Below are 14,269 nucleotides of genomic sequence, written 5' to 3'. Positions count from 1 at the left end.
AAGCGTCTATGTGTGATGAATAACAAATGGTAATATAAATCATGAAAGTAAAAATAAGTCATTTAGCCAGTATACATGAAGCCTATACAGTCCATTTAAAATTGGTGAGGACCATTATCATTTTGGGGTAATTATGTTATAAAGGCACTTTAACGGCCGCGGGTTCGACTCCCAATCCTGACGGCCTTTACTGCATGTATTCCCCCCATCTCTCTCCCCATTTCCTGTCAGCCTACTGTCTGTCCCTCCATAAAAAATATAAAATAAAGGCGAAAGCCACAAAAAAATAAAAAATAAATAAAGGCACTTTAACACTTGCCTACTCTACAGTGAAAGGAGATGAATAATAATAATGAATGCTGTGTGTGAGTTGAGGCCAGTCTGAAGCCAGTAAGTAGCCTATACACATACCGTACCTATACCTACCTTACGGTGTGAATTGTGATGGATGAGTCTCCCTGACCTACAGAAATTGACGTGAGTGGGGGTTGTTGTGACGGAAGGATCACATTACTGATATTACACTGGATCTGCACAGCCCTATTGATTGCTGGAATTATTGATGGGGGGTATTACTATTACTATTCCCACTTTGTCTGATCCCTGTGGTTTTGTTTTGGAATCACTTCCTTGGCATCCATCTCTGTATGCTTTTACAGTATGTGCCTGGGGGGGTCTTATAAGAGGTCAGGTGCTGCCTTTGCACTTCGCAACCCTCGATGCATTATAAATAAGCAATCGCCTGCCCCCAAACAAGATCAGCTTAGCTAACCCTGTTTTCAATTCCTACACAGAGGTGTACGTGTACGCCTATCCAATGCAATCAAAAGCAGATTTATTGCTCAGTATAGGCCTAATTTGTATCATGACATGGCTAAGCTGCAAAAGGATGATTTGAGGATGAACGTGGTGTTTTTACACCGTTGCGTTGCACTTTACTGCGGCCTCTATCCATCCCTTCAGTAAAAGAGGCTGCGCATGGCCGTTGCTATAGAAACGGAGGAGACTGGTTAATTTAGGGCCGACTAGCCAGGCTCTGATTTAGGGGTGGAGCTGCTGTAGCTGTCCAGATGGTAACACCCCCACAACCACAGGTCTGAGGTCTCCAGAGACCACCTTTAAAATCAGATGTTATCCTCCTTATCGTGTTTATCATGTGGTCCCCAGCAAGGCTTGTCAGAGATGTGCTACAAAGTTCTTAACCTAGCACCATATTTTATTCATGACTTTGTGCTCATTATGGAAATGTCTTTAGGCCTACCTCCTCTTCAGTCAAGAAGTCAAGATGGTTTTCTAGATAGCCTGATAGCCTACATGTCTATCGCCGCCTATGCCTGGTTTTTCTTCATTAAGACAGACTCTATTACCATAATTCCCATGCCTTGCACTCCTTGCAGGCTTGCACAGCAGCACTGATTGTTCCCTCCTTGACAAAATCTTTAGCATCTCTATCGATGCAGGAAGCCATCTTGTAGAATATATCTTGTTTTATGAAAACTGGATCAGCAGCGCCCCCAAGTGTTAACAGTCTATAACATGAAAATTCAGACAAAATCTATTTATTTTATAGGCTAGAGTACAAAACAAGATTTCAAGTGCCATAAACATGTATCTGTATATTATTAAAAAAAACAAAGCTAAAAGAGAATAAAGTCATAATAATAATAATCTTTATTTATAAAGCGTTTTTCAAAAACAGTGTTACAAAGTGTTACAGTGCCAAGATATTGTGTTGTGTTCTGTTAGTTTATTAACACAACACAATAACACAATAATGTATTAGCCGCTAATACATTGTTGATTGATATAGGACTACATTTTAACTACATGGTTTGTTTGTATTAAATTATCATCACTTCACTTTACAGATCACTTGTGATGTGCAAAGTGCAAAAAGACTAAAACCCTATTGTGCATTTTAAACTGCACTCAACTTTTGATTCTGCAGTCTTATACTCGATCAATCCATGAAAACAGCTTATTTATAGTGTATTGATATGCAAAATTGTATGTCTTGAGCTATTATGTCTTGTTTTTAATTCTATCTTTGTTTTAAATGCCTTACTGCTTTTCAAAGCTTTGCTCCATGTTATGCCAAAAACTGGTTTCATTTAAAGTTAAAATGTAGCTTAAACAAAATACAATATTTACATTGTAGTGGATGTAGTTAGTATGTGTGCAGCAAATGTATAGTATTTTTGCTGGATCTTTGGTTTATTTATTTCTCTTAAAGATGAATGTTTACATGTAGGCACTGCATACCATTGTTTTACTGATTAGTAAATCAATACAATTTTGCCATAAGACTTGTGCTCGTAAGAAGTAGAAGAAATAGTGTTAGTACACTTTTTACAAACAACTTACACATGCAGTCTTTATAGTCAACCAGGGAATACAGGGCTGACCTTATAATGGAGATTTAATATGCTGTTTATAAAATGTTTGTGCTCTTCTTGACAACATCCCACCAAGTTGTATGTTAATAGCAGCAACACATGGAAAACATGCTCTCCATATTATAAGTTCATTGTTACTACACAGTCTATCGGTAGCCCATTGAACCTATTTTATTTTTCTAATTGCATTGTTACATTTCATTCAGTGCATTTGCAGTCCTAAGTATTAGTATTAAAGACAATGTAAGAGAAGTTATTGTCTTTTCTGGGATTGAGATTGAAATTGTAGTGTCCAACACGGTTCCTTTGGTAGTGGAAGCAAATTAAACCACCAATAAAGCAGAGAGCTAAACTTACTCCCAGAATGCAGAACCCCACCACATGGAGAGTATTCAATCCATCTTCTATGGAATCTGCAACAATATATAATGTCATAAATATGTGGTGAAGGTGGTATTCCTAGAGGTCAAATCTAAAAATTACAATTAACGTGAAAACAGCTAAGGTAAGTCAACAACCATTATACATTTCATTACTGTTTGGCTATACATTTAAATTTGACTATAAGTTTCCAAACAGAACAGTGGTTCTCAAAGTGGGTTCCATTGACCCCCAGTGATCTTTGGGGGTTCAGGGGACCCAGCAAAGAAACATCAACATCAACAACGGGTTGTGATGACACACAGTGTCAGCTATTTTCAAAACATTTTGAAAAATCTTGAAAAGGTTTGAAAAAATCTAACACAAATCTTCTCTTATGGTGGTCCCTGGCACAAATGCTTTTCAAACGAGGGTCCGTGGCCATACATTTATGGGTCCTTGATATGAAAACCTTTGAGAACCACTGAACCAGAATGACTCACAGAAATGTTCTATGTCAACAGTAATCTTCAACTTACCATCATGTACAGTGAATAATCTGAATAAAGGTCCACCAGAGCCACGAGCTCTTCCGATTGTTTTGGACCGCCTCAGTGTTCTTCCACGTCCAGGGCAGGCCTTAGTGGAACGTATGAACAATTTGACTTTAGTGACAGGTAAGCAAGTTCAGTTAAAACCTATTTTATTTTTATTTTGTCAGTCTGGGTCCATCGCTAATCCCTGCAGTCAGAGAATGGGAGTATATATACAGTCATGCACAACTGTAAATGTACTTACTGGCACACAAGTGCCAGATCCCATCTGTACACAGATATGGACCTCACAGTGCACGTAGATGACATTCAAGTTGACAATGGAGAATATCGGTACAGATAGACGAGATGTACTGGAGTTCCCATTCTCCAAAATGACTGTGTCAGGGACTGGACAGCTGAGAAGCAGAAATTAGCAGTTAATGATATTTATTTACTTAATAATCTATGCAAGATTTGTCACTGACCTTAATTAGTGTGGTTGCCCAGACTATAGTAATTGCCCAACTTTATTATTTATTCCATATAAACCTTTTTGTGACGTCATGTCATGTGGCTCAATATATCACTCAAAGCTTGAAATTGTCAGTGCAACTACCACACTGGTGCAACCACACCTTTTCTCAGAATTGCACATTTCTAGTTCAATATCAACAATAAACATTTTAATGAAATGGCATTTTATAATGCAGCCTTGCCATGTTCAGGCAACAGTCCATAATAACCCAGAAGATATTCAAGTAAGTATCACCAGACCTGTTGTCCAAGAAGATGTATCTATTGATGTCTGCAGGGTTGCTGCTTGGGGTGGCCCAGCACTTGTTGATGATCACTTTGATCATCTCTGCTGTGGTGTTCAGGCTGACTTGCACTACCACCACATCCTCACGGGACAGACTGTAGTTCTGAGGCAGGGGTGTTGTGCCGTTCATCAGCTGCAACGTAACTTGGAATGCTCCTGAGCCCATGATGAGCCCTGTGAGAGTGTCATGTCTGAAGCACAGTATACTGTATTCATTATGTGCTTGGACAGGATATAGTTGTAGTTTGTAACGTATGCATGCAATACACACACTGTTGTGTGTACTGTGGCTGAGTGGCTCAATAACACACACCAGGTTTATGAAGATGCATGTAACTTAACATTTAAAATTAACGTCTTGCCAAACATATACCTGAACTAGAAAAAGTGCCCTTCTGGGCACAGGTCTCCACCAGGAGAGAGAGTGTGTGTGTGTGTGTGTGTGTGTGTGTGTGTGTGTGTGTGTGTGTGTGTGTGTGTGTGTGTGTGTGTGTGTGTGTGTGTGTGTGTGTGTGTGAGTGAGTGAGACACGGCTTTGCCTGTTGTAGCGCCACCATGAGGCTGATTTGAAAACTGGCATTTCTTCCTCAGCCCAGTGGGAATATGCATGCACAGTTTCACCGCAATCGGACGCTGCGTTGAGTAGTTGTGGCGATTTGTACAAAACGGGTACAAAGCGGGCTACTCCTGAAAAGTGTAGATGCCAATCGTAGGCAATGAAGGTGGATTATGAGAAATCAAACAAACCCGTCTTGATCACATGACTATGGAGAGCATGTGTACCGATTTGTGTGAAATTTGGATAACATCTGAAGGAGTAATATTAGAAAATGTGTTTTACATATGTCGGCCTCCTGGTGGCGCTATAAAGAGCAGATGTGAAAAATTCCAGGCAAAGGTTTTTCCTTGGCCTCTAGGGAGTTGGCATACAAAGTTATCCACAAATCCGTGCAATTGGAGGTAAAAACACTTTTCGGCCAGTTATAGCGCCACCATGAGGCTGAGTTGAAAATGTTCACATGGCATTTCTTCCTCGGCCTAGTGGGAATGTGCGTGCGCAATTTCACGGAAATCACACGATGTGTTCATGATTTGCAGCATTTTGTTTGAAACTGAGCACTCCTGCGAACTTTGGAAGACAATCTTAGCCAATCAGGATGGAGTCTGAGAAATCTGAAAAACCCGTTTCGTTGAATGGCTCTAGAGAGACTGTGTACCAATTTGCGTGATGTTTGGACAAAATCTGTAGGTGTACTGTCCAAAAACTTGTTTTGCACAAAGCGGCCTCCTGGTGGCGCTATAACAGGCCGTTCTGGAAATTTTGGGGCAGAGGTTCATCGTTGGCATCCAGGGAGTGTGTGTGCTAAATTTGGCATCGACTGGGTTAACGATGCCGGAGATTAGCTGTTCACAGACGGACGGACACACGGACGGACGGACACACGGACACACACACGGACGGACGGACGGAGTGCAAAACATACTCTCTCCCCATGCCTTCGGCCTGGTGGAGACAATAATCGGATTATTGCTAACAGTTCATAATACTGATAATACTATAATTACTGAATGAAATGTATAGCCTACCTATATTAGTTGAACACCTGGCAACGCCCTGAGCAACACTAGTATTGTCAGTAAAACTGAAGATCATGTGTACACAAAATACACATGGTAACTATGGCACCAAGCATTGCTTACCCCATGGATCCATTGCTTGTGGATAGAAGGATGCTTGTTGGAAAGGTACACATGACTGGAACCTGCAGGCGTAATTTGGGACGCACAGTCTGTGCGTCCATGCTGTTGAACAGAGTTACCCGTACAGTGTAGTGGCTCTCACTCTGAGATACAAAGTCAGACACAAAAGGTTTTGCTTATTTCTTACATCAAGCACAAATACATTATAGAATGTTACATAGGATTTTTACATAGAATCTCAATCTTGAGAAGTAAGTTGTTTTAGTAAGTAAGTAAGTAAGTTTCTATAGTGCATCCTGCCAAATACCAAACAACAAATACAAAATAAATAAACTTTTTTTCTCACCCATGGAGCCTTGAATTTTGTTTTTGGGAGGAATAATTTGATGACCGGTGAGTCTCCAGGAGGAGACTTCAAATGATTGGCTCAGGAATGCCATAAATACAAAACAATCTCTATGAATTCAAGGCTTTATGGGGTGAATAATTGATCCTTTAATGGCTCAGGACTAAAACTGGGTCCTTACATTCTGAAACCCTGTGTTGCACCCATCCCATGCCACGGTCAATTCAACATGGGTATCATTGCCTCCAGTGACGCCACACTGCTTCAAGCCAAGGTAGAGGGCATTGACACTGATCTGCCCATTATCCAGAAACTCCCTGGCCACAGTCACAGTGATGGCAGTAACTCTGCACTGGACTGAGATGGCCTCTGTGTTCGACACCACCTTTGCTGGAGGGGGAGCCTGACCGGCGCTGGTATCAATGGTGTAGGTGGTGGTGATATGGACAGTGCCAGTGGAAGTAGTTGTGGTGGTAGTGGCTGTGGTCACTGCCAGGACAGTTGTCGTGGTTTCCACCTGCATGGTTGTGGGCACTGATGATGAGGGTGTTGTGAGGATGGTTGGGTTTGGCATTTGAGAGAAAGCTGTGGCACTAACTGGAAACATGGTTGAGGTTGTTAGCATTTGTGTGGATGTCTCAAGTGTTGTTGTGATAGCTGTCCAAGGAAAAAACATACTTAGGTTACACAAACATTTACATTACAGGGCATGAACACCTACAGTATAGAGGTGGACTTACGCTGTTTAATTAAAAACAACCTAAAGAAAAAAAGAAAGAAAAAAAAACGAGCGGACTAAATGTCCATTACAGAGGTAATACTCTACCTTGACATTCTCGTCCGGGCCTGGCAAGGTTGAGGTCGGTAAAACCATCCTGACAGAAACAGCTATAGGAGCCTCTGATGTTTTTGCATGTAGCCCATTGGGAGCAGTCATGTTGTCCTCTGGTACATTCATCAAAATCTGTCAGAGCAATAAATCATACTGTAAAAACTATTTCAAGCACTTCTTTATGGTGACCTGTGATGTGATAATAAAGTTTATTCTGATTCTGTATCTGTGGTCACAAGCATTTATAGAGATTTCAAAAATTCCAAACGCCACCATTATCACGGAAAGTATAGTTTAGGTTTAGGCTTTAGAGATATACGTACCATTTACACTTGTACTGTTTTCATCTACAGTGTATACTGAGCTGTTTTTCAGGGAGGATATCAAAGCTGCGGACACATTGTCAATCTCAATGTCGGTGTTGGATATGATGATGAAGTTAGCCACCACACTGCCTTGGGACAAGCTCATGATCTCAATTCTTACCTCCCCAGAGTCAATCATTGCTTTAATGTCTATAGAGAGAGACTGGTAAATCTGCAGGTGACATGAAAAGGAATTGACCCCAGTCAGAATGGAAATGAAATACAGAAGATACATGAATTTCCAAATACAAAGCATCAACAACACTTGCCTTCTACTATACTGTACATAACATAACATTGTGCAGCAGTTGCACAGTTATAGATAGAAGGGAGTAAGTGACTGCATTTATTGTAGAGCTACATGCCGGATTCATATAGTCACCGAAAACATCCAATCTATAAGCTCACAAAGCATCACATAGTATGAATTAAGCATTACATGTTGATTCAATGAGCACAGATAAGGAATTGCCCTTCTAACATGCATAGTGCGTACTGTACCTCTTCCATAATAGTCTTTGTGAGGTTTAGGTAGGATTCACTACTGGGGTTCAGCAGGTCATTGGTGAAATTAATGTTGGTCAGCCTAGCGGTGGCTTCAAGGGTCAGGGCAGCTGGGAAGAAAACAGTTACAGTGTAATAAATGCATATCTGCTGCAACTGCAGGTCGCTGTCCAATATAAAGCTTCTATTATTTCCAGGTTTGTATGTTTCACTTTAGCAATAGTTAACGGCGCAAAGATCTTACCTGTCTTGACAAATGCATGGCTACCTTCCCCAGGGCTTCCACAGGCATGAGGGATTACAGTGACATTGTACAGCACCGCAGGTTGCAATCCTGTCACTTCCCAGGAGGTCTGATTGGTCCGCCACTTACTAATGACCTCTGAGTCCTGTCTCATCAGAACAACCAAGTAGGTTTGCTTGCTCTGAAATTGACCAGACCAGGTCACAGAAAAAGATGTGCCACTGATGTTTGAGGACTGCAAGTTGGAGAGATATGGAGGAGCTGGAAGGTGATGGCAGAGGACGGAGGTGGGGGGTGGCAGGGTGGAAAAGGGAAACCGTTAAAATAAAGATCTCAGGCAGTAGTACACTTTGGGAACCAAGAGTTCCCAAATATCAGGAGCATATCTTCTGTTTCCTTGAAGCAGCAGCATGAGGCATCTTGAAGGACACCCCCTGGACATGATACTAGTATGTCATATTGGATTTACCCCCAAGCCCAATCCAACCTAAATCCAACCCTTGATGCTGACTTCCAAACAGGGAGACATTGGGTACCATTTTTGTGGGGTAGGCCTACCATTTTTATGGTAACCGGAACAATCGCCCCCAAACATGATTGCCCCCATTTGATTCACGGACCGCTCACCCCTAGTAGTTCTTGTATTCGTTTTACTGAGGTTGCGTTTTACTACGGTTAGGAATAAAGTTAGGTTTATGGATAGTTTTACTGAGGTTACGTTTAGGAATACCTGGTGGCGACCGTTCTTAGGTCGCCGGATGTGACCCGGCCGTGTTTTGAAGTGAGCGTTCTTATAGTCTTTGACATGACAAGGCTTGGGGATTGAACCCTGAGGTCCCATAGGGTGGACACTAAAACAACAAGCGTGTTACTACTGGAATGAAAAGCAATGTCTTCAAGTTGCTCTGACAAACTGACTGGTCAGATTTCTATGCTTTTCTGAACATTTCTTGTATTAAAGATTAGGAGAGATTGCTTTAGGTTTAGGACCCAAAGCAATGCATGCTATCCAGTAGTTATTATTCTAGTCTAAATCAGATTAGAATGTTCATCTAAATGTACAAGTCCGTCTGTTTATACGCTTCCGTTTTTACGTACTTTTAGCTCAATTGTGGAGTGTACCTTTCAGTACTCGATTATGGAATTCAAACAATAAGCTTTTGAGGTGTGATTGCATTGTTATACTGTAAAGGTCTGGTGTATAGCGCACGCACACACACACGCACGCACGCACGCACGCACGCACGCACGCACGCACGCACGCACGCACGCACGCACGCACGCACGCACACACACACACACACACACACACACACACACACACAAACACACACACACACACACACACATACACACTGTACATATACACACACTGTACGCACAGTATATACATGTACCACTTACAGCATGTGGGTACATCGTGAGGATAAGGTGTAGCACTCCTCTGCTGTTGAGTATATGATGAATAATAATCACCAGCGTTAGTACTCTGAGTGATACCAGTCTCCATAGTACTCTGAATACTACCAGCATTCATAGTATTCTGAGTATTACCAGCATTCATAGTATTCAGAGTTATAGCAGTGTTCATAGTATTCAGAGCTATAGACACACTGTTCTCAGGGGTGTTGAGGGTATCCTTGGTGTTACTTGTAGGGCCATAGGTGACATGGGAGGTTGGTTGTATAGCTGGAATGGAGATGGGCATCGTGACATTAATGGAGGGTGCAGGAGACTGTCTGGAAATGGTGGTGGCCCCATGCAGGATAACTGGAAAAAAAGACAAAGGTCAAAGTTATACTTCATGTCATTATCTTAGGCAAGGAAAAGGGAGTGTACTGTGTATCGTACTAGTTTGAGAAAGCCGACTTGGCTATGTGTCGCATTTCTGTTCCCAACTGAAGGCTTGCATTTTTTGCTAAATGCTACGAAGAAATGTTATTAACGAAACAATGTTTCGATTATCTTCGTCAGAAGATCTGGGAGTTAACGGAATGTTCCTTTACAGTAATAAAATGTCTTTGCCAGCCTTTATTTTTTATTTAACTTCTGTAGGCTATACCTTGCAGTTTGGCTCTGTAACAAAAAAAAGGGGGACACATAAGGTGGTTGCACACTGGGCGCGTTTTTTGGAAAACAGACGGGAAAACTCAGCAAAAACTCTGAAAAACGCAGCCAGTGTGCAGGGACCTATACTCTGTTTACTTTACCATATCAGAAGGTGATTGTCTTTTATCGCACAGGTTAACACAGTATGATTAACCTTGTGCCAAACTATGACTGATCTGACCTTAATACTAACCCTAACCCTGAACCTAAGCCCCTAAATGTCTAATACTATACTACACCAGAACATTGACCCCACAAAGCTTATTTCTTCTAGTTTCACTATCCTCGTGGTGACTTTTGGTCACCATAAAGATTGCACGCACGCACGCACGCACGCACGCACGCACGCACGCACGCACGCACGCACGCACGCACACACACACACACACACACACACACACACACAGGCACACAATTTGACCTTGACAGTGTGCTCCATTGTGGTTTGGATCGGCGTCCATGTATCCTTGCAGACAGGTGCAGTAGTAGGAGCCCTCTGTGTTGGTACAAGCGGCTTGAGGGGAGCAGTTACGCAGACTACTGACTGCACACTCATCCACATCTGCATTAAAGGTTAGGACACAATCAATTATCTTATATAACACACATCATGTTACTATAGACTAGAGCACATAACAAACTACAGTTGAAGTGCTGCTGCTGCACAATGATTGCCTAAACCACACCCTGGTCGTGGAATGCGATTTCCACGACCGGAGTGGTTTACCAGGCTAGCACAATGAAGAACACAATTAAGCCAATTAATACAACAATTACAATAAATAAAAGTTAAAAATGAAAGGTAATTGCATTAAAATATATAAAGTACATGGCTTTAAGACAGAATAAATAGAAAAATGGCTTGGTTTGGCTTTGAAAGTGTCAATGGAATGGAAGGGGAAGACCTAAAGAGGTCCAAAGCCTCATGGGTATCAGTGACAAATGCACAGTTGCGCTTGTACTATAATGGAGATTCTAGAGGCCTGACAGTGGAACAGTATAGCCAGTGATGAAAAAGAGGCCAGTATATCGAAAATTGGTGGATGAAAACCAAAAAATGTGTTCATTCGGAGACATCATTCTAAACATAGCCATTTATAACCTGTGTGTGTGTGTGTGTGTGTGTGTGTGTGTGTGTGTGTGTGTGTGTGTGTGTGTGTGTGTGTGTGTGTGTGTGTGTGTGTGTGTGTGTGTACTTGTGTGTGTACTTGTGTGGAACAATTGATATCTCTTTGTGTGCATGTGCATGGCAATGTGCATTGTGCAATGATGATTAGTTTCCACTGTTACAGGAAATGCATCACAGAGGACTGTCAAAAAAAAAGACATGGTGGCAGTGGGAAACTGACACTGTGGTGTGACTGAGTCATTTTTCCTGAACCCGTTCACTGCAACATGAGTCAAAAACAGCTACAAAGTCTCTCTCTCTAAAAAAGGACCAGATATCTACCGAAGCTAACAGTATGGAACAATCTATATTAATCAAACCGTCACCTCACCTTCCACCATTAGAGATATAATTTCCTCTATATTCTTGAGGAGAAAACGCAACTTTGATGTGGTGTTGGACTGTGAAAGTGTGCCATTAGATTGAATCAGGAGTGAGGAGGCAGTTCTGAAGTGATCCACAGGCCATGAGCTGATGTAGTGAACGGAGACATCAGAAGAGTCCACTGCTCCGGTCAGCTGATATTCATAGAGGAACAGCATAAGGACAGATAATATTTTCATAGCATCTGTGCCCTAGTATCATTATCGTTGTCATCATATTATTATTTATTAAGACTATTATTTTTTAGTGGTAGTATACCATTGCGTGCAGTAATCTTGAATGGTTCAAAAGCCCTCGCTCCATTGAAAGTTGCTGGAAGTCTGTCTTCACTGTAATTGTCACATTGTAGCGCCATCCACCATTCCTTGAATAGTACGACAATCCTGAAAATGATATCAGGGACTGCATTTAGTTTGGCCCAAGGAGGAAAAAAAGAGCATGATACTAACTGGATACTAAATGGATACTAACTTGAAGGGTCATAACAGTGAGAGACGCCTAATTTCTGGCAACATTTCTGCCATCCTGGACAGTCTATATCAGACTCACAGTCTTCGTAACTGGACAGCAAACGTTCAATGTTGGAGCATGACCCTGGCTTCGCAGTGAACTCCATACTTCTGTTTAGAGCTTTATTCAAAAGACATAATGCAGGCAACGGTTATCCTAGAAATGTTGGTAGGAGTACAGTCCCATGGGTTTCGATTTGGTATTCTTGTCACCATGCTAATCACTACTGTGATTGGCAGTATATCATTCATACCATATAAAAAATAATAATAATACACATACATATATGGCTCTGTGTTATACTATTCTGTTATTAAAACAAATATCACCACTCACATCGTGCACAGTAGGTGCTGACTTGCTCAAAGCCATCACAGCATCTTTTAAGCTCTTCGGTGACTGTCTTGTACTCAGTCCGAGAGATCATTTTATAAAGTGTGACTTCACATGTCTTCCAGGACAACCACACACCACAAGGTCTTCTCACAGAGTAGGGCACTGTATGTGTCACTAGGGAACTCACTATCCTTGTTTCATTGCTATTACATAGGTGATAGCCAGACCTAGACAACTCATGTCCTAGAACAGAACAGGTTTATTTTATGAAAGAATGTCAAGTTTTCTAGGTTCAGTCTAGCAATTAGTCTATAGCTGCATAACTAATCCATGAAGACATTAGCTTAAACTAAATTAATATGCAACATGTGAAAAGCAAGATAAGCAATACATCATAGACGTCAATATCCATTCTAATTATCCACATGTCATCTTAAATCCAGAAACCTACCTTCGAATTGAATGTTGAGTCCTCTACAGAGGTCCAAAAGGACCACAGCCACAGAGAGTGTCCACCTCATTTTGTGAAGATAAGACTCTCCGTAGTGTATTGTATGTTCACATTGTACAGTACATGCATATTCCTGCTTGAGGTTTTGGTAACTATACACAGTATGTACCTGCTGAATCCTCTGTGGTGTTCTCATTCTCCTCCTCCCCTAGATACAGTATGCCAACAGCCCCACATGGGCCACTGTATCATAGCAGCGGGAGGATAAGGCAATGAAGAAGTCTGTATACAGGTACTTTAGATCAGATGGATGAAAGTATATAGAGCTCAATACATTGTCTAATATAAAATCACACTGCAGGTATGTGTGTGCTTTTGTTTTTCCAGAGAATTTTAACCACTTAAACCGTATACTTAGGGGTCTATATGAGCCCCCCCCAAAAAAACTTCTCCCTCTACAGCAAATCCCTTTCCCGAAAATAGTTGATCTACAAGATACATAATAAATAATGTGCACTGTATTTTCTTTGAACATTTCATAAAAGTTGATATAATTATTATAGAACAGAGGGCCTATGTTTGGCAACAGGAAGTTACAATTTCAGTCATGGCGTGTCAGCGGTGGTAAACATGTTTGTGACGTGAGAGGAGGTAAGACCCGAGCAGGGATGAGTTGCAATAACTCTCCCTGAAGACTTGGTTTCCATTTGTGTAACCATGGCAGTGCTTGTTAGGATCTCTGTACTGTCTGTGTAGGCTATTAGCATCAGGTGCACAGTAAAACCGTGAGTGTTAATTTAACTCTGAGAGTGTACAAATATAGACCTTTTCAGGTTTATTTGCACTCAGACCTTTACTGTGTACATGACCTCTCCACATTCTCATTATCTAATATCTCATCATAATTGCAGTGCAGATGAAGACATTATGACATTTTGCTGAGGAGATATTCATGTTTAGCGGATCTCAAGGTACATTGTGATGTTAAATATTTATTCCTAAGTGAAAAGCACTTAGGATACATGCTTTCCACATATGCTGGTTTATTGCATGTATTTATATGATAGACTTTATGGTATTCCCTGATGTTAAACTCATTTAAGTCTCTGACTCAAACGGAAACCTGTGTGATTACCCGTTTATTCTAATGTGCTGTGAAATGAGCCTAGTTAAGTGGCTTCTGTCATCTGGAAAAACGAATTATGTT

The 14,269-nt window shown here is 41.2% G+C and overlaps 1 protein-coding gene across 1 annotated transcript; it reads right to left on the bottom strand.

The window, feature by feature from the left end:
• Positions 1-1,041: 1,041 nt before the first annotated feature.
• On the bottom strand, positions 1,042-13,132 carry umodl1 (uromodulin-like 1; the record flags this gene model as incomplete). The annotated part of the gene is made up of 16 exons (XM_079507998.1): positions 1,042-1,062; positions 2,754-2,809; positions 3,296-3,395; positions 3,555-3,708; positions 4,067-4,286; positions 5,863-5,956; positions 6,341-6,676; positions 7,858-7,970; positions 8,105-8,285; positions 10,167-10,180; positions 10,635-10,775; positions 11,713-11,899; positions 12,024-12,148; positions 12,237-12,395; positions 12,612-12,854; positions 13,063-13,132. The coding sequence occupies 16 exons, from the start codon at positions 13,130-13,132 to the stop codon at positions 1,042-1,044; spliced, it is 2,214 nt and encodes a 737-aa protein (XP_079364124.1).
• Positions 13,133-14,269: the final 1,137 nt, after the last annotated feature.

This window comes from Electrona antarctica, assembly GCF_951216825.1.
Source record: "Electrona antarctica genome assembly, chromosome: 8".
Taxonomy (NCBI): Eukaryota; Metazoa; Chordata; class Actinopteri; order Myctophiformes; family Myctophidae; genus Electrona; species Electrona antarctica.
Note: the sequence above shows the minus strand (reverse complement) of the source record. Positions and strands in the feature narration are given on the sequence as shown.